This window comes from Eretmochelys imbricata, chromosome 5, assembly GCF_965152235.1.
Source record: "Eretmochelys imbricata isolate rEreImb1 chromosome 5, rEreImb1.hap1, whole genome shotgun sequence".
NCBI classification, from domain to species: Eukaryota; Metazoa; Chordata; order Testudines; family Cheloniidae; genus Eretmochelys; species Eretmochelys imbricata.
Genome location: NC_135576.1, coordinates 70,682,936 through 70,706,602, shown reverse-complemented (window position 1 = coordinate 70,706,602; position 23,667 = coordinate 70,682,936). Strand labels below are relative to the sequence as shown.

Here is a 23,667-nt window from a genome sequence, read left to right as displayed (position 1 = left end):
ATGGGGCCGGATGCGTTGCATCCGAGAGTGCTAAAGGAATTGGTAGCTGTGATTGCAGAGCCACTGGCCATTATCTTTGAAAACTCGTGGCGATCGGGGGAAGTCCCGGCAGACTGGAAAAAGGCTAATGTAGTGCCAATCTTTTAAAAAGGGAAGAAGGAGGATCCTGGGAACTACAGGCCAGTCAGCCTCACCTCAGTCCACGGAAAAATCATGGAGCAGGTCCTCAAGGAATCTATCCTGAAGCACTTACACGAGAGAAAAGTGATCAGGAACAGTCAGCATGGATTCACCAAGGGAAGGTCATGCCTGACTAATCTAATCGCCTTCTATGATGAGATTACTGGTTCTGTGGATGAAGGGAAAGCAGTGGATGCATTGTTTCTTGACTTTAGCAAAGCTTTTGACACGGTCTCCCACAGTATTCTTGTCAGCAAGTTGAAGAAGTATGGGCTGGATGAATGCACTATAAGGTGGGTAGAAAGTTGGCTAGATTGTCAGGCTCAACAGGTAGTGATCAATGGCTCCATGTCTAGTTGGCAGCCGGTATCAAGTGGAGTGCCCCAAGGGTCGGTCCTGGGTCCGGTTTTGTTCAATATCTTCATAAATGATCTGGAGGATGGTGTGGATTGCACCCTCAGCAAGTTTGCGGATGACACTAAACTGGGAGGAGTGGTAGATATGCTGGAGGGTAGGGATAGGATACAGCGGGACCTAGACAAATTGGAGGATTGGGCCAAAAGTAATCTGATGAGGTTCAACAAGGATAAGTGCAGGGTCCTGCACTTAGGACGGAAGAATCCAATGCACTGCTACAGACTAGGGACCGAATGGCTAGGCAGCAGTTCTGCGGAAAAGGACCTAGGGGTGACAGTGGATGAGAAGCTGGATATGAGTCAACAGTGTGCTCTTGTTGCCAAGAAAGCCAATGGCATTTTGGGATGTATAAGTAGGGGCATAGCCAGCAGATCGAGGGACGTGATCGTTCCCCTCTATACGACATTGGTGAGGCCTCATCTGGAGTACTGTGTCCAGTTTTGGGCCCCACGCTACAAGAAGGATGTGGAGAAATTGGAAAGAGTCCAGCGAAGGGCAACAAAAATGATTAGGGGTCTGGAACACATGACTTATGAGGAGAGGCTGAGGGAACTGAGATTGTTTAGTCTGAAGAAGAGAAGAATGAGGGGGGATTTGATAGCTGCTTTCAACTACCTGAGAGGTGGTTCCAGAGAGGATGGTTCTAGACTATTCTCAGTGGTAGAAGAGGACAGGACAAGGAGTAATGGTCTCAAGTTGCAGTGGGGGAGGTTTAGATTGGATATTAGGAAAAACTTTTTCACTAGGAGGGTGGTGAAACACTGGAATGCGTTACCTAGGGAGGTGGTAGAATCTCCTTCCTTAGAAGTTTTTAAGGTCAGGCTTGACAAAGCCCTGGCTGGGATGATTTAACTGGGGATTGGTCCTGCTTTGAGCAGGGGGTTGGACTAGATGACCTTCTGAGGTCCCTTCCAACCCTGATATTCTATGATTCTAAGTGAAAACCAATTCAATCTAAATGACGACAGCTGAAAAACATTGTTCTGCTTTAAGTGATTTTACACATCATCTGCATTACAATGTATTAGAATACAATATTTTGCAATGGAGATTACCTGTAAAATGACAATGTATAACAGGACAATATTTTTGAATGAGTGAGAGAGATTTTTCCTGTTGTGAAGGATCTGGTAATACAGACAAAAAGCACTTTTCACTTTCCAGTGAACACAATGCTATTTTCCAAAGTTCTTTGTCATTAAAAATGTCCATGTACACTCACTGTATCAAAAACTATAGGTCATAAAATCAAAACCAGGTATCAATCTCATTTCAGAAGAAGTATTCTTTTAATTGCTCTATTCTTTTACCAGGTATTTATGTAAAAAGAACTTTATTGTGCTTCTCTGTAGACTGCTTATTTGGTGGAATTAAAATATATTTTAAAACTGAATTCTTTAGAAAGAGGGGGTCGAACTATTGAAGTCAGAGTCTTTTCCTTTTAGAGACAAGACTGGATGTGAACAATGGGAAGCCAAAGCTTTTTTCCATTATGCTACATGACTTCTTTATTTGTCAAAAATCTGAATGAGATATTTTGCTCAGTTTTCAAATGAAACGTATATAACAGTATGAATCACAAATTAATAACACTTGATGACACAGATGATTAAAAAGCAATACATCAAGAAAAATAAAGCCATCCAGGCATACAATAGCTAGTGCTACTGGCAAAGAGGTAATTAAACAGTCATTATTTGCCAACAATGACTACACGGTGGTACTGTATTTAGGATCCTAGTTCTCTCAGAAGTTAGTGGCAAAACTCTCTTTATTCTCAGAACAAGAAATGACGATAGGGGAAAACGTATCTCAGATGCCACATTGTGGTGTCTGTTGACAAAATATGGCTTTTCAAAATGATGACCAGAGAAACTATAGTTTATTCTTATTCATTCATACACAGTTACACATATTTATGTTTTTTTTTAATCTAACACACTACATCTTAACACATCATGCTTAAAATAATATTTAGTTTGCAAGTCTGAGCCCTCAAAAATTAGGAAATGCTAAAATAAGGCTGCCCATACAACCTTAGTTCTGCCTTCTTGTGAGAGTGCATTATGATTTGGGCTGCTCAAAATTTTTCTATCAAAACCCTTTTGTTTTTTCTTGTCAACTCAATTAATTTAAACAAAAAAAAAAAAGAAAAGAAAAGAAACCGAGCAGCCAAAAATCAAAAAGTTTTGATTTCAAAATATTGCTGGGGTTCCTCAGGGAAGCTGTAGTTTAGGTACCTCATGCCCCATTCTCCTGTATGGACCGGATTTCCCAGCTGGACTACTTCTCTCATGATTAGTGCTCTACCAAATTCACTGCTGTGAAAAATGCATCACAGACTGTGAAATCAGATCTCTTCCATGCAATCTAGCTATTGTAGGGGAGGAGAGGAACAGGTCTGGGGGTGCCCCAGGCGGGATCTCCTACTGGGCACTGGGATCCAGAGGCTAGTCCCAGTGTGGCTGGGGAGGGACAGGACTTCCTCTTCCACTGCACGGCTGCTCTCGGGAGGAGCTCAGACCCATCTCCGGGTACCACCCCTGGCTGTAGGAAGCTCCACAAATGCGCTGCCTTCAGAGCTCAGCTCTGAAGAGAGCGCAAAAGTGAGAGGAACAATCCTGTGACTCCCCTACAATAGCTTTGCGACCCCTCCATGACCTCCTTTTGGGTTGGGATCCCCACAGAAATCGACTAATTTTAAAATTGATCAAAATGTATCATGAATTTGGTAGTGCTCTACTCATGATGCACTGTGGCAGCTCAGCAAGAGGGGAGACTGTGGTGCTTCATGGGAGATGTAGTTTGGCCAGGGAGCCCAGCCTCAAGAGAAGAACTGGGGCATGAGACACCTGAACTACAACCCCATGAGGTTCCTTGGCAACATCTCTGAATCAAACTTTTCAGTTTTTGCAGCCACAAGTTTTTGTTTTCCAAAAAACGGTCAAACATTTTCAGAGGGGAAAACACCATTTTCTGACCAGTTCTAATTATGATTCTCTCTGAGCCTCGCAAACATTAATTATTTTCACAACACACTGTGAGGTAGGGAGGATGTTCATAGATGAACTGAGATTAAGGCCAAAATTTTCCAAAGTATTGACTGTATATGCACAACCTACTTGAGATATGTAGGGTCTCATTTTTCAGAACACTTAGCATTCTTATAGTACTTATATATGTTCAACACACTGTAAAGACATTAACAGGTTATCCCTCACAACACCCCTGTGAAGCAGGTGGACAAATATTATCATTCCCATTTTACAGACAGGGAAACTGAAACAAAAAGGCAAAGTGACTTGCTCACTGCCACACAGTGAGTCAGTGACACATCCAGAATTAGAATTCAGGACCTCCTGACTCCCAACCTTATACATATTACTCCAGACTATATTGCCTTACTGTCAGAGATGCTCATCATCCACAGGATCCATTGACTTCAGCTGCAGCTGTTAATGCTCAACATGACAACCTGGGGAATCTATGCATAGCTTATGAATTGTGGCTGATATTGGGGACTCTCTGTTTGTCTTTGCTGGATTGCAGATTATTTTGAATGTGGAGCTCATTTGGCTTCTCTGTGTCTTTTATGTCTTTCATGTTGAGCTAAAACCCCCAGGCGGTAATAAGAGAAATTCTTGCAGCTGGCACAGGGCTAACAGTAGAGGTTAATTAAACTTTGATCATGGTCCATTAAAATGGGTCGCCCTTGTACAAACAGATGGCAACCGTTCAAGCTAAACTGGTTTTTCAAATCTGAACTCCAGGGGAAAGATAACTAAGCAACAGATCTCCTGGTGGGGGACTTTGATCACCCGAGAAGAATGACAAAAGGGGATGGGCTGGGAGTGGATGGTCACTACAGAAACTAAATCAATTTGTTAGTCTTTAAGGTGCCACAAATACTCCTTGTTGCTTTTACAAAAACTAATTTCCCCTTGCTAAATACTCACACCTTCTTGTCAACTATTTGAAATGGGCCACCTAGTTTACATTGGCCTCATTAACACTACAAAAGTGATTTCCACTCCTTCTTGTCAACGGTTGAGAATTGCCTACTTCCAAATTAAATTTAATTGGCTCGTTAGCACTGACCTCCCCACTTGGTAAGGCAACTCCCATCTTTTCATATGCTGTGTATTTATACCTCCCTACTGTATGTTTCACTCCATGCATCTGATAAAGTGGGTTTTAGTCCATGTAAGCTTATGCCCAGATAAATGTGTTAGTCTCTAAAGTGTCACAAGGATTCCTCTTTGTTTTTGCTGATACAGACTAACATGGCTACCCCTCTGAAACCTGTTAAGAAGAGTGGGTCTCTCTTCAGCCAGCCTGGGAGAGAGTAGAAGGAAACTGGCTGAACAGGAGACAGAGATTCCATGATTCAGAGGAGAAGTCATGTGCAGGAGAGGGGCTTCTAGACTCCTTACTGGACTCGGATCTAAGCCCAGAGAACACTCAAGAGTGGTGAGGAAACTGACACAGGGAAATGCATACAGAAGTGTTACTGTTTTGTTTAGATCTGTGTATTTTTGTGCTAACTGAAGTAAAGAATAATTGTCTTCAGAAAACTTTGCAAATGCCTATGTGTGTGTTATGTGCTACACTTATCACATGTCCCTGAGCTGTAAACCCAGAGGACCCAGAAGACTGGAGCTCTGGAAGAGGGTGTATTTAAGCTACTTGAAGTCTGTGGGGTCAACACTGATCCTGGAGCCTAGGGCAGATGGGCTGAGAGGTCCCATTTCCCTGAAGGAATAATGGACAGAAAGCCTGTGCCCAGGTGCCAGAGAGGCCTACAAAAAAAGAGCTACAGCCTGTGGTTGGATATTGACAGATGTTTGGCTGCATGTGTGTGTTCCCTCAGAGTGCCGCCGCAGCCCTGCGCAGACAGCTGGCACGGCAGACCTCAAGCGAACCGCCCAATGACCACAAGCTCCATTAAGAGACGAAGGCACCCAGCCACGTTTATTGTCGACGAAGCACTTTACTAGTATCCCGCAGACTCTACTGGACCACTAATACATGTATGCCCGTAACAATGGACCAGCTCAGCGAATGGTAGGACTTTCCGTTCCTCCCTAGGCCAGACCAAGACACTCTCTCAGAGATACCTCTTTATACCCTGATAAAAACAAGTTACATACTGCCCCTCTGACATAATTAGTTACTGCCTCCTGACGTGACAAGTTACTACCTATCTCCCGTACATGTTGGTTCGATCAAAACATCTCTATTCATCACACTGTCATCCTGACCTTATCTTTTAGATGGGGTCAGTGTGTTCCTGTTATCCTTGGGGGATGTTTTTGTATCATCCTTGATATCGGGATGTTCCGGTACCACACTTCTGGAATGCGTTGGCATGAACGCTCTGTGCCGAGCACTTTGTAGGAAGGTGAGTTTCCGCACTATCCGCCCTGCTCTTGCCAGGTTCTGTGAGCCTGCACGGAGGCAGAGCCTGACCTTTGCTCACAGCCTGACTTTTGCTAACTCTGCTTTATATCAGCAAAGCCTGCCCGCTACTTTAGCTCAGGCCTCACTCCCGGCCTCTGATACACGGGCTTAGATCTCAGGCTCTTTCTTTGTCTTTTTATGGGAAGGATGTTTACCCATCATCCCGGAAAAGCATAATGCACAGACTGAAGATGACCCAGTGGTCTAAACACCATTATGTGACCATCTTACTTTACCATCCATGCATTTCTGCCCCATCTGTCCCCTGGTCTCCTCCTACTACACAGCCTACTCAGATAAAGGGAAGCTTAAAAGCACACGCACTTCACCAAGGTGGGGCCCAAACAGCAGTCTGGTGAGCATCCAGCAGAGGGAGCTCTCCCAGGGCTGTGTATGACTCATAGACTTTAAGGCCAGAAGGGAACATCATGATTATCTACTCTGACCTCCTGCGCATGGCAGGCCACAGAAACTCACCCTCCACTCTGGTAATAACCCCTAACCTCTGGCTGAGTTACTGAAGTCCTCAAATCATGATTTAAAGACTTCAAGTTACACAGAATTCATTATTTACTCTCGTTTAAACCAGAAGTGACCTATGTCACTATGGAGCATGTCCTCAAGGAATCAATTCTTAAACACTTAGATGAGAGGAAAGTGATCAGGAACAGTCAGCATAGATTCACCAAGGGAAAGTCATGCCTGACTAATGTAATTGCCTTCTATGATGAGATAACTGGTTCTGTGGATGAAGGGAAAGCAGTGGACATGTTATTCCTCGACTTTAGCAAAGCTTTTGACACGGTCTCCCACAGTATTCTTGTCAGCAAGTTAAAGAAGTATGGGCTGGACGGATGCACTACAAGGTGGGTAGAAAGTTGGCTAGATTGTCGGGCTCAACGGGTAGTGATCAATGGCTCCATGTCTAGTTGGCAGCCGGTATCTAGCGGAGTGCCCCAAGGGTTGGTCCTGGGGCTGGTTTTGTTCAATATCTTCATAAATGATCTGGAGGATGGTGTGGATTGCACCCTCAGCAAGTTTGCAGATGACACTAAACTGGGAGGAGTGGTAGATACGCTGGAGGGTAGGGATAGGATACAGCGGGACCTAGACAAATTGGAGGATTGGGCCAAAAGAAATCTGATGAGGTTCAACAAGGACAAGTGCAGAGTCCTGCACTTAGGACTGAAGAATCCAATGCACCGCTACAGACTAGGGACCGAATGGCTAGGCAGCAGTTCTGCAGAAAAGGACCTAGGGATGACAGTGGACGAGAAGCTGGATATGAGTCAACAGTGTGCTCTTGTTGCCAAGAAGGCCAATGGCATTCTGGGATGTATAAGTAGGGCCATTGCCAGCAGATCGAGGGATGTGATCGTTCCCCTCTATTCGACATTGGTGAGGCCTCATCTGGAGTACTGGAGTTTTGGGCCCCACACTACAAGAAGGATGTGGAGAAATTGAAGAGAGTCCAGAGAAGGGCAACAAAAATGATTAGGGGACTGGAACACATGACTGATGAGGAGAGACTGAGGGAACTGGGATTGTTTAGTCTGCGGAAGAGAAGAATGAAGGGGGATTTAATAGCTGCTTTCAGCTATCTGAAAGGGGGTTCCAAAGAGGATGGATCCAGACTATTCTCAGTAGTAGCAGATGACAGAACAAGGAGTAATGGTCTCAAGTTGCAGTGGGGGAGGTTTAGGTTGGATATTAGGAAAAACTTTTTCATGAGGAGGGTGGTGAAACACTGGAATGCGTTACCTAGGGAGGTGGTGGAATCCCCTTCCTTAGAAGTTTCTAAGGTCAGGCTTGACAAAGCCCTGGCTGGGATGATTTAGTTGGGATTGGTCCTGCTCTGGGCAGAGGGTTGGACTAGATGGCCTCCAGAGGTCCCTTCCAAATCTGTTATTCTATGATTCTATGTCCCATGCTGCAAAAGATGGCAAAACCCCCCAATTTCTTCCAATCTGACCTTGAGGAAAATCCCTTCACAACCCCAGATATGCCAATCAGTGAAACACTGAGCATGTGGGCAAGACACACCAGGCAGATACCTGGGAAAGAATTCTTTGTAGTAACTCAGAGACCTCCCCATCTAGAGTTCAGTCTTTTGCCACTGAAGAGATTTGCTGCTAGCAGTCACTGATGGGCCACATGTCATTATAGGTAGTCTCATCAGGCCATCCCTTCCATAAACTTATCAAGCTCAGTCTTGAAACCAGGTAGGTTTTTTGCCCCCACTGATCCCCTTCCGAGTCTGTTCCACAGCTTCACTCCTCTGATGCTTAGGAACCTTTGCCTAATTTCAAGCCTAAACTTGTTGATGGCCAGTTTATATTCATGTATTCTTGTGCCAATATTGGTGCTTAACTTAAACCACTTCATCCCCTCCCTGGTGCTTATCCCTGTGACGTATTTATAGAGGGCATTCACTGCATACCTGAAAATCAGGCCCTCCAGGTCTCAAGTTGGACACCCAGAACCTGAAGAACATACAGTGGCACTTGTGAACTTGGTTTAAAGTGACTTGCCCAGAATCACATTGAAAGTCTGTGGCAGAGACAGAATCCAATTCTCCTGGATGGTATTCAAGTACCTTAATTACAAGATCATCCTTGTTCTTCTTCCTGTCCTTTGCCTCATTCATTACACAGCTTTCAAATTCTGCAATAAATGAGAAAAGGGCCTGCAGCCTTGTTCACCAAATTACCTAGATTCCTAACATCCAGGAATCTCCTCTTCTCCCAGAAAACCTTCTGGGTTGATCTACGTGACCTACTTTGTTTATAACAGTAACAGTTCTACTATACTGATGAAAAGGTCTCTATAAGCAAAAGATATAATTAATATGACTGGCTAAAATTTTCAGGCAGGTTTTTAAGTTCTTTCTTAGAACAGTGTTATTGGTCTTTACAAAGTACATCCTCTTAAATATTAATGGTGTATAAGTGATTGTGCAATGTCCAAAATGTGACCTCACATTTGCAACCTTAACTTACAGTAGTCTGAAGACAGTTCATCATGGCATGGGGCCCCATTATTTGAGAGACTCTTCTGAAGGGCTAAGTAGGACTGACAGCTCTGCTTGTTCCACATGATTTAAGAATACTTACATTGCCTGGTTCATCCTTCATCTGTTTCCTATGTGGATAGATGTTGGCAGAATTTTAAGAACTCTCCTGAAAATAGTTCAGGGTTATACATAGTTCGGTCTCTGCCAACCAGGCCTAGCTCAGGGACAGTGTTTGGATCAAGTCTATCGGTAAATATGAGAGAGAGTAATTTACCAGGCTTCTTCACTGTACCACAAAATTTAGTTTTATAAAAAGTTAATCTTTTTATTGATGTCTTCGTGAAATAAAAATTCCAAACCTAATTTCTTACTCTAGAGTTCTCTCCAATTTTCACCATTATCCATGCCGACTTTTCTTTCAGCTTCTTTAATCTTGCTTTTTAACAGACCAGTGCCTTCTTCTCTTTGTCCACTTTTAGCTGCCGTAGAAGCTACGATCCTACCTTGCCCGACAGTCTTACTTGCTATAGTAGCCAGAGAGATCACAGGAATATTATTCTTATCAACATTGACAGCAGTGAGATACCAAAGGGAGTCTAGATCTCCCATTACATACATTTCCACTGAACTGGCACATGGTCCTGCCCAGAATTGTAGATCTCCTAGATGGCAGCTCAGTAGTTAGCTACTAGATCATAAAAAGTTATGACGGAGGGATAGCTCAGTGGTTTGAGCATTGGCCTGCTAAAGCCAGGGTTGTTAGTTCAAACCTTGAGGGGGCCATTTATGGATCTGGGGCTAAATAAATAAAGTGGGGGGTTGGCCCTGCTTTGAGCAGGGGGTTGGACTAGATGACCTCCTGAGGTCCCTTCCAACCCTGATATTCTATGATTCTAGTCTTGTTACTTAACTAAAATACAGTATAAACAGGAGCTACCACATTGCAGCCCATCCCAGAGAGAGCATGATTTCTACCATTGTCTTATGCCCTGGTTTTTACAATCATCTCTTTTTTCTCTTCCCTTTCTTCTCTCTGCTGTCCTACGAAACATTAATCATTGGGTGGTTAGAAAGCGAAACTGGAGCTAATCTCACTTCTTCCATCTTTTTTCTTCCTATTTCTCTGTGCTCCCAGATGCTGCTTTATGAACAAATAGTTTTAGACAATGGGACTGTGACATCTTTTTCAGTGGGATCCTGTGTCAAAGAGGTAAAACCAGCCACAATCCCTCTCTTTTCTTCACTCATCATACCTCCACTTCCCCCTCTTTATTTCATTTGCCTGCAGCAGTCCTCTTAGTTATAATTCTTGTTCTTAAGATTTTATTTCAAAAATTTAAACTGATCAACATTTTAATGGCATATTTAATTACAGAAAAATATTATCTAAATAATACTTAATCACTCTTTAGACTGAGCTCCTCTGGTCAGAGACCAGACCTACTTTTCTGTTAGGAAGAGCTTAGCACATTGTTCACTCTGCCATAAGTGATGATAATTTGCCCAAATTGGAACAGATCTATAGTAGTTCATCAAGCACAGATACAGACAGCTGTACATTATTATAGTATGACCTTGATTATCTGGTCAATTATCCAAATGAGCCCAATTATAAAATACCACCTGTTCTCGGTAACAGGGGTATGTCTCCCACGCTCTATTAATTACACAAAAAATTCCTTCAGTTACCTGAACTTACCCACTGTTAAGCACAATATTCAGATAAGCAAGGCTGTACTGAATCTAGCCACCATTGTTATTCAGGGACATACACTTCACTTCTTATTATGTAATATATGATGTAACAGACTTAGACTCCTACCAGGTATTTGACCTGGTACTGTGTGACATTTTGATTAAAAAACTAGAATGATATAAAATGAATACGGCACACATTAAATGGAGTAAAAACTGACTAAATGCTAGGTCTGAAAATCTAATTGTAAATAGGGAATCATCATAGAGTTGGTGTGTTTCTAGTGGGGTCCTCAAGAGTCAGTTCCTGACCCTACACGCTAACATTTTAATCAATGATCCGGAAGAAAACATAAAATCACCCTGGATAAAGCTTGCAGGTGACAGAAAAATTTGTGGTAAATAATGATGAGGACAGGTCACTGATCTAGCTGTCTGGATAACTTAGTAAGCTGGACACACGCAAACAATGTGTGTTTTAATATGGCTGAATGTAAATGTATACACCTAGGAACAAAAAATTTAGGCCATACTTACAAGATGGGGTACTCTATCCTGGGAAGCAGTGACTCTGAAAAAGATTTGGGGGCTGTGGTGGAAAATCAGCTGAACATGAGCTCCCAGTGTAACGCTGTGGCCAAAAGGGCTAATGCAGTCCTGGGATGGTTTGCATAAACTGGGGAATCTCAGGTAGAAGTAAAGAGGTTATTTTACTGCTGTATTTAGCACTGGTGCAACCACTACTGGAATATTGTGTACAGTTCTACAATTCAAGAAGAATGTTGATAAATTGGAGAGGGTTCAGAGAAGAGCCAAGAGAATGATTAAAGGATTAGAAAACATCCCTTGTAGTGATAGATTCAAGGAGCTCACTCTATTTAGCTTAATCAGAGATGGTTAAGGCGTGAGTTGATTACAGTCTATAAGTACCTAAAGGGGAAACAAATATTTGATAGTGGTCACTTCAATCTAGCAGAGAGAAGAATTACATAATCCAATGGCTGGAAGTTGAAGCTTGACAAATTCAGATTGGAAATATGGCATACATTTTTAACTGTGAAGGTAATTAACCACACAACAGTTTGCCAAGGATCATGGTGATCTCCCCACTGTATTTTCCACTGAATGCATCCGATGAAGTGAGCTGTAGCTCACGAAAGCTTATGCTCAAATAAATTTGTTAGTCTCTAAGGTGCCACAAGTACTCCTTTTCTTTCTGCATCACTGGTAATTTTTAAATCACAAGTGGGTGTTTTTCTAAAATACGTGCTCTAGGAATTATTTTGGGAAGTTCTCTGGCCTGTGTTATACAGGAGATCAGACTAGATCAACGGTTCTCAAACTGTGGGTCGGGACTCCAAAGTGGGTTATGACTCCATTTTAATTGGGTTGCCAGGGCCAGGACTAGACTTGCTGGGACCTGGAACTGAAGCGGAAGCCTGAACTCACCCCAACCCAGGGCGGTGGGGCTCGGACTCCAGCCCTCTCTCCCCCGACCCGGGGTTGTGTAGTAATTTTGTTGTCAGAAGGGAGTCGGGCTGCAATGAAGTTTGAGAATCACTGGACTAGATGATCATAATGGTCCCTCTGGCCTTGGAATCTATGACATTACTACTTATTTTTCTCAACTTTTATGGGTTTTTAAACTCTATGTCAATCATATAAATGAACTAATCTGTACAGACACTAAAAAATTAATGGGATTTTTTTAAATTATACCATTTGTTTTCTTAGTGCATTTCAGAATAAGAATCACAAAAAAATTAAATGAGCAATTGTTTATTTTTAAAATGTTATACGAATGTGAGAGTGTAGAGAGCTAAATGCTGAAACTTGAAACTAAAGACCTCTGTTTTACCATAGAAAACAAACAGCACAAGCAGTAGCAATGCAAGCTTTTAACGCAACTACCTTTTGCCTCCCGCCAGCATGCCAAACATAGACGCTGAAGGAGCACCTCTAGTTTCATTTCTATGCCAGTTTAATCTTTGGCCTGTTTTCAAAGACTACAAATTAATGCCGACATCTTATTGATGCAAAACCTGTCCATTATGTCTTGCACCAATTAATGTCGCAGTTAGGCATGTTTTCACCTACTCACCTGCCGTTACGTTGCCATTCTAGCACATGAATAAAAATCACATCCTTGAACTCCAACCACCCAGCCTTCCCTCAGGTACTCTTTTCCACCCAGTCAGGACCCATCATTTTTCTTCCCCTTCTCTTGGCCTCCTACTACTTTCCTTCTCTGCTTGAGTTCTCCCCACCCCTTTACCAGTCTTAAGAGTGTAGGCCTTACTTATTCATGCTTTCCACCAAATCCCTTTAAGTATGGGGAGCAGAAGATGCTCTGCTGCTGGGGTGATGGATCTCAGAGGTGAAGAGGGTCCAAATTCATTACCAATCCTATCAATACAATGCTGTAGTAACCAAAAAACAACGTACAGTTTTCTTCAACATTTTGACGGCGTAAGGCTTCTGGGTTCCTTTCTGCCTGCATCTGTAGACAATGGATGTAGCACCACTAAATGAAAAAGAAAAACAGTGTTATTATTGAAGGCTATTGAATACATCTTGTCTAATTAGACAACACTGTGTGACTTCTTATTTCCAACTGGAGATTTTAATAAATTGCAGAGCAAAGGGTTAAAATATAAACTGCTACATTCTCAGCTGTTTCAGCGCTCAGGTTCAGTGCAGCTAGAGGACAAAGATGTAATTACATTGCCTTTCTGCCCCTCAAATCCTGGGGGAAGTCAGAACATGATACTGCCCCAAATGCAACTAAGAGCAGCTTTAGGTCTGCCCTAACTTCCACCAGCCATCCCTTTGGGCTCTTCTGCCAGTGGAAATTGCCAGATCTCAGTGAAGTTCAGTCACACCTTCTCCTGCCCCCTGACGTGCCCGGAAACTCTCCCTATGCCGGGAAGCAGAAAAGATTGTGAAGCAGAGGTTTAGGGGGAACCCTTTTAGGGAAAATGTAAGTTCCCTCTGCTGCTGGAGTGTCACAAAAGGGACTTAATATGGCCCAGGCTCTAGACCAATGTATCTCACCTTTGTTAAGATATTTGCAAAGGGGAAAAGATTACTGTGCTAATATCCATTCAATTGCCTGGTTAATCATAGCAAACCCAAATCTCACCCACTTGCTTGCAGGCTGTGACACTAGAAGACAAATTCAGCCCTAACAGAAGCAGAAGATGCTTTCAGTTAAATCAATGGGAGTTGTACCTGCTTACCCTGAGCATTTGAATTTGGCCCAAGATCTTCAATTTCTTCAAGGTGGATTTATTAAACACATCAGGTCAGGGCACTGATAATATGCTCAAACCAATGTGTTCCATTTGCTATTGCCAAGAAAGGAATTGTACTGTATCCTTTGGTTAGAAGCAGGAAAGACCTTTGGGATAGTTTTGGAGGTTCTGAGGATTTCAGTTAACCTGTCATTCCATTATTTTTCATTTTAGCATTTGAATTTCTTATTGCCAACTTAAGTCAGAAGCAGAAGTACCAAAATACTGATCACCATCACTGGTTCTTGTGACATATCTGGACCAACTGGAATCAGGAATTACTTGAAACTTTACAAGAAAGATAGTTCTCATGAGATTTCCATTATCAAAATTACTGAGTCTTAAAGTTCGTAGAGTCATAGGTTTTAAAGCTAAAAGGGTTCATTATGATCATCTCATCGAACCTCCGGCAGAACACATCCTCTAGAATTAAACCCAGTAATTCCTGCAGTGGAGGGACTTTCTTCCTCACTACATAGAGTGAGCACGATCAAGCCTATAATTTATGATTGAATTAGAACATACATTTGAGAAAGGCGTCTTCATCACAGGTCAGTTCAGAAAAGGTTTAAATAAGTAATTGCTTGAGAGCTTACATGTATCAAACCATTGAGTCTTTTGAAGTTTGTCCATTTCTTCACACTACGTACAGTGCAGGTACTGTATTTCTTTAGTGTGCTAAAATTAATTTTTTTTAAATTTGTAACAACAAATTGATAAATGTATAGGAGTATTCTAACCTCCAAAGAATTTCAGAATGATTAAATATATTTAACCAGAACATTTCTCATTAGCCAATATAAAGAACTCTCAAATGGCTCTATTCAACAAGACAGAAAAAATACCCAGTTAAAAAAACCCAAACCCTCTAAATAAAAAAAAGAGTTAATCTGTAAGGACACATTATAATAATACATATCTTTTCAATATTTTACTAAAAAACTGCAATAGGAAGGTCACTGTATCAATGCAAATCATCATTATACAGTGCTTTACATATTTAAAGTGCTATATAAACATTACACTAATTAGTCTTCATATACTCCTGTGACTAAAGACAATAAACCCTCTAGAACCAATAACGTAAAACAATATCAAATGTCATCTGATTAAGGCTGGAAAAGAGGAGACAGATTTCTGGAGAGGGGTTTCGTGAGAATACTGGGGCAGTCAAAGAAAAGAATTTGGGGTGGGATTTTGAGTTGTATGGTAGGTGTCTGGGTTTGTTATCCACATTTCAAAAGAAATGATTCAATATAAATATAGAAGGGCAAGTTTAGAAATGGGGAGGACTTTGTTGTAAAGAGCATTGTCACTGCATCCCCTGGAGTCCTAATTTAAGAGCCACATTCTTTCCCAAACAATGGAACATCAGGCAGCTGGAGAAGAATGTTAAAGAGGCCATTGCTGGTATACCTACAAACAGTCATGGCTGAAAGCGCTGTTTCTGTCAGGGAGGAAAGGAGCCTTCTAATTAATACCTAACCCCCACCTCCCCCTTCAGAAACAAGTGGCAAACTATATGAACAGGAAGACCCCCAAATTATTTGACTAATGGTGGGGTGCTCATAAAACAATTGCTGTGAATCAGAAACCCATTTTCTTCCAACCTGATGATCGTGATGGGAAAGATCTTTCCTTTTTTTTTGGTTTGTTGTTTTAAATTAAAAGCCCCTACTCTAGAGCCAGTCTTCCTCCTGGGATCATGCAGAATGGAGCCAGAGGTTTAGAAAAGAGGGAGTAGCATAATGTCGGAGGTGGACATTCATTTTCATGAGTTCTCTACTGCTCTGCACAGCTCTGCAACATGCTCACAAGAAGTACATCTTGCTTTGTTTATTTTAGATTTCTGCAGCAGCCCTATCATGCATAAATCAGCCTACTGCTTGACCAACACACAGATCTTTCCTGGACCTGCATGGTTTGGAAGGTCATTGATATATTTTTCAGATTAGACCCTCAGTCAAGAAAAAATAGTGGAAAACTTTGGTGCTGAGAAGCTCATGTAAGACAGGAAAGCTCAGAGCATTTGTAATCATTATAACTGGTGCCCTCATCTTGAGTTTTTCAGTGTGGCAAGTGACGAGTCTTTATATGTAAGGGGACTGTTGCCCCCAGGGGTGTTTTAGTTGCTAGCTCCCAGTACTAAAAAGGGGGAACGGTCGACGGGGAATCAGGACCCTGAAACTGACAGCCCCCAGGAGCAATGGGGAGAGGCCAATGCTCCAGGTCAGCCTGAACGACAGGGCGGGCAGGCTAATCAGGGAGTCAGGAGGCCAGGGACGTCCCGTCCTCCATGTGAGCTGGAATTGCCTGGGTCAGACAGAGTGGGGCCGAGCTAAGGAGAAAGCAGGGGCCTGAGCTGAGCTGGGGAGCAGAGCTGTGCCAGATCCAGAGGAACCAGAAAAGCAGCTCAGAGAGAGCAGACCCTGTCCTGGGGGCAGAGCTGCAGCCCCAAAGCCAGAGGCACAGCCCAGAGAGAAGAGCTGCAGCAATCAGAGTCAGAGGGGCTAGAAAAACAGCCCAGGAAGCAGGTCAGTGCTGGGAGCAGAGTCACAGAAGCAGCCTGCAGAGGAGACCTGTCCTGGGAGCAGAGCTTCAGCAACCAGAGCCAGAGGGGCCAAAGAAGCAGCCCAGAGAGCTGGAGGCAGAGCAGCAGCAGCAGTGCTGAGATGGAGTGGTGGAGCTGGGGCTGGAGCAGTCTGGAGCTGGGTGCGGTGAGCAGCTGGGGAGACCGAGGGGGACCCTGGGCAGAGGGCCCAGCGCAGGGAGACGCCTCAGCCAAGAGGCTCTGCAGGCCAGGCTTGGATCATAACCCTGACAGGGTGGGGGCGACACTGGGAAGAAGGGTCCTACCACTTAGAGCCTGAGAGCGTGTGGCCACCACCAGAACAAGTGTCCAACCCACAGCATCCCTGCAGCAAAGCCAGGGCCTGAGAAGAAGGCCTGGGACTTACAAGGAACAGACTGTGAACTGCCCTGACATTCCAGAGACACTGTTTGTGATGTTCCTTGCCACAGAGCAGGGTGATGTGTTTCCTTTAACCTTTCCCATTTTTCCTTATTTTTTTTTAAATTAAATTGATTGTAATAGTTGATTAAATAACTTGCATTTGCTTTAACTTGTATGTAATGGTCAGTGGGTCAGAGAAGTGCCCAGTGCAGAGAGAGTATCCCGGAGTGGGGACACCCTAGCCCCTGTCCTAGGTGACTACAGCAGGGCTGGGGGTCGAGCCCCCCAGGAATCCTGGACCCAGCCTTGTTGGGGTTACGAGGACTCTGCCAGACAGGAGAGTGGAAGGGGAGTCCTCAAGGGCAGGGAGGCCACTGGGTAAAGGAAGTGGGAGCAAGGACTCAGATCCTTTCGCTAGCCCGCTTCACTGGGGTAGTGCAGAAGCCAGGAAAGTTCCCCACAATAGTGGGACTATTCCCCTGCTTATATAATGTTAGAAAAGAGATTTTCATGAGCAGGCAGGGTTTGGAAGGGCTCACAACTTCATTTCTGGTTCCCTCTCTCTCTCCTTGGAGTATTAAAGTCTAACTAAACTCCAAGCACAAATTATTCAGAGTTGGTTGGAATCATATTAAGAGGACATATAAGAGAAAACAGAAGTAGTTTGCCATGCTAAGAGTCTGAATTTCTACTCTGTGGAAAATACTGGAATTTCTTTTACAGCTCCTGGAAATCAGGTTAGTGATTTTGGATGAGATTTATTTTTAAAGCTGAGATACATACTGCACAAATGAGTGGGGTTTTTAAAAATAAATAAATCTTGCTCTGCTATACAGAGGGATGCCTACAGCAATATCCAAAGTCTGAACTTGCAAAAAAGCCTAAGAAACACTATATAAATCTCATCTAATGCTGCTTGAGTATGAATGACTGTGACCCTAACAGCATCCCAGTGCAAGAGGGCACGGGCCTCACTGGTACCTGGTAGTGAGTTTCAGTTGGCCTGACAAGTTCAGTGTACCCCAATTCATTAATGTCAGATGGTATCTGATGCATGTCATGTACAGCATCATTGGAAGACTAACACCACACTGATCATTAATATTCTTGTGTGGTGTGCATATGGTAAATGCCAAAGGTACAACAGAAATATCAAGGAAACATGGAACTAAAATGTATTTACCAGACAAGACTGGGGACTGGGTAAAGAGGTTTCTCCCCGACAAAGAACAAGCGGACATCTCCAGCTAGCTGTCATCAGAGTTGCTTACCAATCACATGGCAAGTGTCCATTCATTTGCAAAGAAGAGGGAAGGAACAGATTAATTGGCATTTTAGCAAACACCTAGAGAGAAGGAAACTAGCATGGAACTTCCTTTGCAATCATACTTCATGTCTCCTTCCATACAGCTTGAATTGACTTTATTTTGGGAGGTATCCTTCAGAAGACTCCATGTCAAAGGTTCACTGGACTGTAAAAGAGAGGGGCAGAGAACCCCAAGTAATCTTTCACCTAAGATGACAGACACACTGAGGAATTTGTCTTTGGGAAGAGATTCTGACCAGAGGGGAGGTCAGCTATCTTGCTGGAAGAAGTGGGTGGTAAGAATCTTACCTGATACTTAGACAATAGTTTGTTTCAGTTTTAGCATTAGGAAATGTATTTTTCCTTTTGTTTGTAACCCTTTCTAACTGTATTCCTTGTACTTGGCATCACTTAAAATCCTCTCTCCTTTGGTTAATCAGCTTGTTTGACTTTTAATCTACACCAGCCTAGTACTGTGCTTGAACTGAAGTGATTGTTAACTCCAGTTCAAGTGAGAAGCTGTGCCTTGTGTCTCTTCAGAGGAGCCAATGAACCTTATCATTCCTCTGAATGGTCCAGAAAAGGGCTGGACCTTGCAGAGCACACGGTTTTGTGAAATTCAGGACTGTTGGGGGGGGGGGGTGTTGGATTCACTTGGCTGGTAGTCACAGAGGAAACACACACCAGTACCCACTCCAGGCTGGTGCAGCACAAGTCTCTTATTTACCGTCACAGCAGAATATTCCCCACCCCCAGTGCCAAAGAAGTCTAACAAAGTCAGCATTGGCACTGCACCACTCCCAAATGTCTAGTAACCAAGGCTGGTGGATACCAGAGTGTGGCTGGGGTGTAACAAGCAGACTGCTGGAATCAGAGTGCTGAGCCAGACCTGCTCAACACATTGACCGTGCATGCTTATCTGCTGGCTGTCAGTGTACAGGCTTTGAGCCACTGCAGCAGAGCATATAAAGTACCAGAGTTACAGGGAAGGTGGCGAACACAACAATGACATCTAAACATAAAAGTGCTTTGAAAATAAAAACACTTGCTCCCATACAATAAATTAATTGCACTAAGATTAGGGACAACTTGTGGGAGGCACCATTACTCGCTCATTGTGAATGTGGACAAGCAGCTAGGAAAAAGAGTTTTTATTCTACAATGGTGCTATTATTTTGTTGCAATTGTAATGATTTTGCCAAGCGGGAAAATTTAATTTCAGTTGTCAATCTCAATGATTTTGCTGCTTTTATTCTTTGAGCTTTCACACAAACTTTAGAAATGAAATCAGAGGGAAAAATGAGATGACATACTTTGCATATATGTGCTATAATATTTTGCTAATTAATTTGAAATAGCTCTTAAAACATTCAAACACAGGAATAAAGCCCCCTTTTTCTTCATATATTTGTATGTATGTATCTTGGGTTTTGTTGTTGAATATTTTTAGTCATATGTTGTGTGTGAATATTATGGATTTTTCATATTTGAGTCTTTTGGAATTGCTGAAATGTAAACCAAGTAGAATAGCAGAAATGATCATTTGCACACTGTTTTTATTTTTTATACACACTCAACATATGTAGAGTTGGATTATGTAATTAAAGACTGTATGACTGTGTTTTTATAGCACTTAGAACAATGGAGTCCTGGTCCATGATTCGGACTCCTGGGTGCTACAATATTACAAATAAATAATAATATGCATACACACAAGAGAGATGAATTAAGGTTTTATGATAGCCAGCCACCATCTTGGCAGATACTAGGAACTGAATCAGGGAGCTCCAGAGTTAAAAGCATGAATTTCTAAAGCTTGAGCCAGGTTTCATAGCTGGAGCCTGTAACAGATATGCATCCTCTGTGGATTAGGCACTGAGGGAGACACATACCACATGCTGACCAGTGTGCAGAAATATCACAGTCAGCTTTAATTTGGGCATTTTCTAACCTTTGAGCATTCAATTTTGCAATCCCAATGTCCTTTTGTACGCAATAATATACATCATGCAGTTATTCTTGGGGGTTTTGTTAAAATTTTTTGTCCTGAGCATAACTACTGACTTTCATTTAGACTAAATGTAAAGAAGTGACTGAAACAATAGCTGTCTCCAAATCCAAACATGGATACATGTCTCCACTTAAAGACTCCATCTTCACTGGAATAACCCACATCATCTTGAATCTAACTGCTCAGGCAAAAAAGGGCAAGGCTATTACGCTAGGGGTGTATATTAATCAGTGCTACACTTCATCTTTCTCAGCAGCTCCAGAGAGCTCCACTCAGTACAATAATACTAACTTATATACTCTCCTCTATAGACCTTATGAAGGCAAATACATTTATGAGGTTAAATAATAATACCCAACAAGCAAACTTAAAAGAGATATGAATTGAGAGATGATTTCTAGTGGAAGTTAAAACAAGATGAGCACTCTGTGAAGTAGAGAGAGATAAAGGAAGGCTGTTCTAGTCAACAGACACTGCAAAGGAGAAGGCTCTTACTCCAAGAGTGGTGAGATTAAGAAGGAGGACAGCGTGGAGGACAGCACCAGACAAGCAAAGGGAAGGGCTAAAGAGCATTGAAGTGTTTTAAAAATTATGGGGTGGAGGGAAGGGAAGGAATGAACTGGATCCTAAAATGAGTAGGTAGCCAGCAGAAAACGAATATAAAATGAATGACACTTGCAAAATATTTTGTAATCACTTTAAGGTGCTCAGACACTATAACTGGTATGTACTATAAACACTTGGCAAAATAGATTAGCTATCTATATCCATGATAAAATAGGCTCAATTAGGTCAGACAGAGTTGTTTGGCCAAAAGATGATGTGGTCCTAAACCTTTATGTACTTAAGAAGGCAAGGCAGAAGCATTCTGCTTATGTTGGAGATTCGAGACTTGGGAAGGCTACGGAGAAGGGAATGAGTATTCAAGGAAATCAGAGAGACAAGGTGGGTGAGTATAGTGAGGCGGTGTGGCCTCCCTCCGACCTAGATGGGGAGGAACCACCCTCTGTGCCCAAGTGGGAGGAGGCAGGCCTGACTCGCCCCTCCTACCAGAAGTGGGTAACAGGATGTATAAAGGGGAGGAACCACCCTCTGTGCCCAAGTGGGAGGAGGCAGGCCTGACTCGCCCCTCCTACCAGAAGTGGGTAACAGGATGTATAAAGGGCAGGACCTCCAGCTCAGTCAGTGCAGAGACACTGAGGGAGGCAGATGGATCCCTGTGATTTAAATTGATTTTTTTTAATATCAATTCCATTTGACTTCATCTAATCAAACCATGCTTATACGAACAGGAAGGTCCCAATCAAAGAAGTTGAAAGGATGAATGCTTTGAAAAGAATACTTTATCCTGTGCATTTAAATGGTTTGCATTATGCAGTCACATTAATCTGTGCTGTCACAGGGGCAAGTTAATAGAGTTAACTCTCAGTTTTAGGATTTCCGTAGCAAGATACTGAACGTTTCTATACTCTACAGGTATACAACAAGTTAAAAATCAAATCTCTCTCTCTCACCCACACACAGTAATGCAATATCAAAATTAATTGCCTTACATCTACTGTATGACTTACTCTCAATCTTCCAAATGAAGTGGCCCATTAGAAAATTGTTGAGGGTTAAGCAGAATAAAACCACATTAACTGTTATATAAAACTGCTGACAAACACCAATGAAAACATCATCTGAAAGATTACAGGACTTCAAGATATTACTTCCTGCATTTCTGTAAGCTATGTGAAGTCAGTACCTTTCATGGCTTAATGTCTTATGAGAAAGCAAAATACGAGAGCTATACATTAAAAGAAGAGCTCCTACCTCAACATATTTTTAAAAGAAATGTTACTCTATTCTGAAATGCAAGCACAAGAAAGATTCTGCAGCACAACTAGTCAGGGAAATGCACCTCATCTCTTTTATATCAAACAGTAATTCTTTTCTATCACCCTCAGACACTGAATTTAATACTGATTCTTAATAACTTTTTGAAAGCTTTCTACTGGAGAAGATGAATTTCTATGATACAGCATAAAACATACAACAAAATTATTATTATTATTATTTTTTACACAGGTACAGGAATCAGGTATATAATTTTGTATTAGTGTAGGGTTTTTCCTCATTATACTAGGGATAATACAAGAAATAGAAATACCATAAAAACGTCTGCAATTCTGCAAAGGACTGGAGAATCAGGAAGAGACTCAGGGATTTTATCTTTTGCGGAGAGACAAGCTTGAATACCCATGTTTTATATATTCTAGATGTATTTTGGAGCGAGAAGAAATGGGTGTTGGAAGAATGCTCATAGTGCATAAAAAAGAAGCCCAAATCTCTTATGTTTTAGAGTTTTGTCTGGCTTGATTTTGACAAGAGAGAAAAATCAATATCCTTTTAGCTTTTGAATCCATGACTTTTAGCTTCCACATTGATTTTCTACCATCTGATTCGACAGTTCAATTTAAAAGTCTGTCCTCATCTGGCGTGGCCTGCAAAGACAATGCCATAGCACAACAGGGAATTTTAGATGTTTTCATTCGACCGTAGATACAGAAAAACACCTTATTTGGGAGCAGAAGGACAGAAGTCAAAGCAGTTTGTTAGAGTCCCGCTATCTTTGTTACATTTCAAATAGCCAGCTTTCCCCAATCCACTTCAAAACAGTCTCAGTTACATACACCAATATTAAATGTTAAATCAAGCATTCTAGTGTTTGCCAATATCCTTAAATCCACTGCTTCCTAGATATTGATTTACAAAATTATAGTTTCTTAGAGCTGGGCAAGGTTGGTAGAATGTTAAAATCTAGATGTGCACAGCAGTGGCACCCTCCTCCTGGAGGTGGGTAGCTGATAATTCCAGGAGGCACTATTATAAACCCAACAAGATGAGGGCTGGGTTGGCATTGCTAGGAACTTGAAGAGACCAGATGATTGTATTTCTGATTAGACTCTTAGGTGTATGGAAACTCTTCTTATGAGCTGAGAATTGCAGGAAGCACATACACATTGGTGTTTACATAAACTCAGCTGGAGCAAGACTCCAGAAACACAGTTTCTCATTATTAGCAACTAAATGTCTTCTTATCCAGTAGGGACTTACCCCCTTGGGAGGTAAAATGCCCCCTTTTTGACAGCTGAATTTACAGTTACATAATTTATCTTTGTCATAAATATAAAGGGAAGGGTAAACCCCTTTGAAATCCCTCCTGGCCAGGGGAAAGCTCCTCTCACCTGTAAAGGGTTAAGAAGCTAAAGGTAACCTCGCTGGCACCTGACCAAAATGACCAATGAGGGGACAAGATACTTTCAAAAGCTGGGAGGAGGGAGAGAAACAAAGGGT

The 23,667-nt window shown here is 42.3% G+C and overlaps 1 protein-coding gene across 1 annotated transcript in view; it reads right to left on the bottom strand.

The window, feature by feature from the left end:
• Positions 1-23,667, bottom strand: part of CAMK4 (calcium/calmodulin dependent protein kinase IV) — a 303,137-nt gene that overhangs the window by 164,986 nt on the left and 114,484 nt on the right. Inside the window, exon 2 of the mRNA XM_077816343.1 lies at positions 13,211-13,289. Within this exon, the coding sequence (XP_077672469.1) occupies positions 13,211-13,289 (79 nt within the window). The remainder of the gene's footprint in view (positions 1-13,210; positions 13,290-23,667) is intronic.